The 5717-nt window shown below is 40.4% G+C and overlaps 1 protein-coding gene across 1 annotated transcript in view; it reads left to right on the top strand.

The window, feature by feature from the left end:
* TP53BP2 (tumor protein p53 binding protein 2) overlaps nt 1-5717 on the top strand; it is a 69365-nt gene that overhangs the window by 56201 nt on the left and 7447 nt on the right. Inside the window, exons 15-16 of the mRNA XM_027769661.1 lie at nt 1765-1902; nt 2803-2936. Of these exons, the coding sequence (XP_027625462.1) occupies nt 1765-1902; nt 2803-2936 (272 nt within the window). The remainder of the gene's footprint in view (nt 1-1764; nt 1903-2802; nt 2937-5717) is intronic.

The following is a 5717-nucleotide window of genomic DNA, read 5'->3' as shown; positions in this document are numbered from 1 at the left end:
AAAGAGGGAGGGGGTGGGGGGAGAGAGAGAGAGCAAGCAAGCTACCAGGTCTGGGACTCGAACTGCTGTTGGCCATGTGAGAGTCCAGCACCTTGAACTACCACGCCACCCGCCAGCCCCTTGTATGTTCTTTAAAAGTGGGGCCGTCAACTGTCCTCACCCTGTGCCACCCACATGTTGTACTTCCATGGTCAATGACATCGACATTTCTATTTTTTTTCCTCAAACATATAACATTTTAGCCATTTGTGAAATAGATCAGTTGCTGCCTCCTGTTTTAGCATGTATAGTATTTCACACCTCAGGAAATGTTTCCTTAGTTTGGATATGTTTAGAAACCTATTTTATAAGGTGTTAGATCTGGACTTGAAATCTTGCCCTTTTATTTTTGGCCTGACTAATTAAAACAGTTGAAGACTGGTAAGATTCCTCCTTGGTCTGTGTAAAACAGACCGATAATCTGATTTACCTTGGCTGTCTGCCTCCCCGAGGAGGCAGCGTATGCGGTGGTTAGGAGGAAGGGCTTCCCTGGGTTGGAACCGAGCACTGCTGCTTATTGGCTGTGCGCCTTGGTTTCTTTTCTGTGGGATAGTAGGGTTTTTGAGGATTAAATGAATCATCTTTCAGTATATGTCAGCTGCTATAATTCTGAGTTGTACTGTTGCCCAGTTCGACAGTGTGGGGTTTGCTGTACTTTATTAGGAAGGTAATTTAAAGACCCATCTTGGCTAATGATTTCATTCAAAGTCTTCCTGTGCTTTTTTTTTTTTTTTTTTCACGACAAAGCGAGTGAGCAAGAGAGAGAGACAAAGCACCCTCAACAGGGTCCCACTCTGCCATCCTGCCCCCAGCCTTTCCAAGCAGCCGTGATCACGGGCATGTGTGCATGTGCTCAGCACAGACAGGTCAACCAAGGACTCAAACCCTGATCTTCCATGTGACTTTCCGCATTACAGACCTGTGCCTCACCACTGTACTATCGTGGTTGAGCTATTGGCATTTTACAGAAATTTAGCCTACTTGCCACCTTAGATTATATTCTTAGCTTATTACATGCTATAATGTGTTACCCAAATGTAAATAATTTGTTTTTCTTTTTTTGAAAATTTGCCAGAGGGCATATGCATTCAGCAGAATGAGACAGGAGGGAAATGAGAAAGTGCTCCCCATGGAGGGTGGCCATGCTGCAATCCCTTCTCCATTTCTCCCTGCTTTTGGGATTTGGGGCATGCATACACACATGCCCAGTGTGTTTTAGTTTTTGTTCTTCTTAAGGTTTTGCCATAGGGTGCGTGTGTTCATCACAGAGACAGTGAGAGGGAAGGTGAAAAATCATCCCTCTTCCCACGGGGATGACCATACTGCAATCCCTTCTTCACTTTTCTCCTCTTGGGATTTTGGGCACGCACACACATGCACTTGGCATGATTTTCAAGCTATCAGGTCTGTAACTCAAATCTTGGTCGGCCATGTAGGAGTCCAGTGCCTTAACACCACACTACCTTCTGGCCCCTCGAATATATTTTCATTAGGTTTTATAAAGTTAAATTCCTCCCACTTTGCTACATGGGTGTTCTTTGTGAGAATTCATTAAGTTATATACCATGACTTGTAAACTTTTCTGAAAAACATCTTACCTAAATAAAATGTGCTGTGTATGTTTTGAAAGTTCCTTTTACTAACATAGTTGAGATGTTGCTTCTCCCTCTTGTAGGTCTCTTTTGCCTAGACCAGCATTCTTGATTTTCTGTGTTTCCTTTGCAGGGCAAAAGGACAAACTTGCGTAAAACTGGGTCAGAAAGGATTGCTCATGGAATGAGGGTGAAATTCAACCCACTGGCTTTACTTCTAGATTCATCTTTGGAGGGAGAGTTCGACCTTGTCCAGAGGATTATCTATGAGGTATGAGTTAGTGAGTAAATTTCTTGAATATGACCTTGTATTTTGTTTTTAAGCTCTAATTATAAAGTTATGATCGAGAAGATGTATTTGCCATTCTTTTCTTTTAGGGAATTACAGGGTTGTGTTGAGGAACTCTTGTGAGTGTTCCAAAATAGGCTATGTTGTTTTAAAGATGTTATTAGAAATGTCTAAGTTTAGTTTCCACTTGGAGTCCTCTAGAGTACTTTCCTTTCTCAGGGAGGGCATCGCTCTCCTCTAGAGATTGTACATGTGGGGCCAGCAGGAGGCATGGTGGTTAAGTTGCCAGACTCCTACATGGCCGACCTTGGGTCCGTTCCCAGACCTGGTAGTTTGCTTTCTCACTTTCTCTGTCTTTCTCTGGTGATAGCACATGCCCAATAGCAAATTAAAAAATAATAAATAAAATGAAATACTTCTAAAAAATTGTACATGTATGGATTTGTATTCTATAGTATTAAGTTAGAGATGTGGTCCTTACTTTCAGAAACCTACTATTTAGAATATTTTTAGTTGACCTTTATTTTCTTTCCATAGCAAATATAACTTCTACTTAGAAGCTAATTTGTGGTAGGAAGTTGGGAGAATAAACAAAAATGGGTATAAGGATACAGGTTCTGGTACTACTTTTCCATGTCTTAAAAGCCTTTTTATAGTGGGTACCTACTTAATGTGGTTATTCTCTCCATCTTATTTCTAGAATTGTTCTTGATTTAGTTTGCTTGGCTCCTGTAGGTTTTAATTATGTTTAAGGACAAGTTTCAGGAGAGTTTATTTCTGTTCTTTTGACTCTAAGGAGCCAGGTTAGTTGTGACAAGTCAGTCAGCAGTGACATCAGGTGACAGGAGCTGGGAGTGACGCTCACCCTTCTTTTTCATACAGGTTGATGACCCCAGCCTGCCCAATGACGAAGGCATCACAGCTCTGCACAACGCCGTGTGTGCAGGCCACACAGAGATCGTCAAGTTCCTCGTACAGTTCGGTGTGAACGTAAATGCTGCTGATAGTGATGGATGGTAAGACTGTCTTTGAAACTCAGTCAGACTTTAACAGTGGGTACGTGTAGTCCTACTGGGTAAATGTGCTACGGAGTCACTATCCCTAATCAAAACATCCAAAATCTGAAACGTTCTAAACTTTGAAGCATTTAAAAAATTATTTATCAAATTTTATTATTATTGTTGTTATTTAATTTGCAATAGGGCATGTGCACACCACCAGTGAGAGATAGGCGTGCAAAGCAAGAAAGCAAGCCACCAGGTCCAGGACTCAAACTACAGTTGGCCATGTGGGAGTCTAGCACTTTAACCACTGTTAAAGTGGCCCAAATTGAAGCTTTTTGAGTGTTGACATGATACCTTAAGTGGTAAATTTCACACCTTGATCTCACATGATGGGTTACAGTCAAAATACTGCAATACAAAAATATTACATAAAGTGACTTTCAGGTTCTGTGTATACAGTGTGTATGAAACATAAATGAATGACTTGTTTAAACTTGGGTCCTACCTTCAGTATATCTCATTATGTATGTAGACGTTCAGAAAGTAAAAATTCACACTTCTGGTCCTAAGCATTTTGGATAAGGAGTACTTATGTTGTGTGTGTGTGTGTATATGTTGTTATAAATAATGCTTAGGTCAGTTGGTGGCATGGTGGTTAAGGTGGTAGGATCCCACATTGCCAGCTGTGCAGTTTGAGTTCTGGACCTGGCAGCTCGAGAAATATGCTGGGTGAGTGTGTAGATTGGAAAATTAAAAAAAAAAAAAATTTAAAGACTTTGTACCTACAGGGAATAAAATGAAGGGGAGAGGAAAGAGCAAAGAAAAAAAAATTAAAAAAAAACAAAACAAGTCTTAAATACTTCAGAGCCTGATTAACTTTCTCAAGCTAGAGTCATTTGTAATTTATCATAAAACATTTGAGATACATTATTGATACCATTTCTTCAATGGTATCAATAAGTTCTTGCTAATGAGTTACCTAAAATAGATTGAAATATGTATATGTCAGTCATTTTATTGATCTGAGTTAAATTGACATATTTTGGGGGCCCAGCAAGTGACATAGTGGTTAAGGCTCTGGACTCGCGTGTGACCAACTGAGGTTTGAGTCCTGGAGCCGGTGGCTTGAAACTCAGGCTGTGTGTGTGTGTGTGTGTGTGTGTGTGTGTGTGTGTGTGTGTATGTGTGTGTGTATACCTAAAATCCTGAGAGGAGATTGGAGGAGAAGGGATTGTGGTGTGACCATCCCCCCAGGGGGTGATTTCTCACTTTCTGTCTCTCCGGAGAGTGCATGTGCCTTATAGTTGATTTAGTTTGCTTGGCTCCTGTAGGTTTTAATTATGTTTAAGGACAAGTTTCAGGAGAGTTTATTTCTGTTCTTTTGACTCTAAGGAGCCAGGTTAGTTGTGACAAGTCAGTCAGCAGTGACATCAGGTGACAGGAGCTGGGAGTGACGCTCACCCTTCTTTTTCATACAGGTTGATGACCCCAGCCTGCCCAATGACGAAGGCATCACAGCTCTGCACAACGCCGTGTGTGCAGGCCACACAGAGATCGTCAAGTTCCTCGTACAGTTCGGTGTGAACGTAAATGCTGCTGATAGTGATGGATGGTAAGACTGTCTTTGAAACTCAGTCAGACTTTAACAGTGGGTACGTGTAGTCCTACTGGGTAAATGTGCTACGGAGTCACTATCCCTAATCAAAACATCCAAAATCTGAAACGTTCTAAACTTTGAAGCATTTAAAAAATTATTTATCAAATTTTATTATTATTGTTGTTATTTAATTTGCAATAGGGCATGTGCACACCACCAGTGAGAGATAGGCGTGCAAAGCAAGAAAGCAAGCCACCAGGTCCAGGACTCAAACTACAGTTGGCCATGTGGGAGTCTAGCACTTTAACCACTGTTAAAGTGGCCCAAATTGAAGCTTTTTGAGTGTTGACATGATACCTTAAGTGGTAAATTTCACACCTTGATCTCACATGATGGGTTACAGTCAAAATACTGCAATACAAAAATATTACATAAAGTGACTTTCAGGTTCTGTGTATACAGTGTGTATGAAACATAAATGAATGACTTGTTTAAACTTGGGTCCTACCTTCAGTATATCTCATTATGTATGTAGACGTTCAGAAAGTAAAAATTCACACTTCTGGTCCTAAGCATTTTGGATAAGGAGTACTTATGTTGTGTGTGTGTGTGTATATGTTGTTATAAATAATGCTTAGGTCAGTTGGTGGCATGGTGGTTAAGGTGGTAGGATCCCACATTGCCAGCTGTGCAGTTTGAGTTCTGGACCTGGCAGCTCGAGAAATATGCTGGGTGAGTGTGTAGATTGGAAAATTAAAAAAAAAAAAATTTAAAGACTTTGTACCTACAGGGAATAAAATGAAGGGGAGAGGAAAGAGCAAAGAAAAAAAAATTAAAAAAAAACAAAACAAGTCTTAAATACTTCAGAGCCTGATTAACTTTCTCAAGCTAGAGTCATTTGTAATTTATCATAAAACATTTGAGATACATTATTGATACCATTTCTTCAATGGTATCAATAAGTTCTTGCTAATGAGTTACCTAAAATAGATTGAAATATGTATATGTCAGTCATTTTATTGATCTGAGTTAAATTGACATATTTTGGGGGCCCAGCAAGTGACATAGTGGTTAAGGCTCTGGACTCGCGTGTGACCAACTGAGGTTTGAGTCCTGGAGCCGGTGGCTTGAAACTCAGGCTGTGTGTGTGTGTGTGTGTGTGTGTGTGTGTGTGTGTGTGTGTGTGTGTGTTTACC

This window comes from Tupaia chinensis, unplaced genomic scaffold (genome assembly GCF_000334495.1).
Source record: "Tupaia chinensis unplaced genomic scaffold, TupChi_1.0 Scaffold150175_1, whole genome shotgun sequence".
In the NCBI taxonomy this organism is placed as follows: domain Eukaryota; kingdom Metazoa; phylum Chordata; class Mammalia; order Scandentia; family Tupaiidae; genus Tupaia; species Tupaia belangeri.
This window is presented reverse-complemented; position numbering and strand designations above follow the sequence as displayed.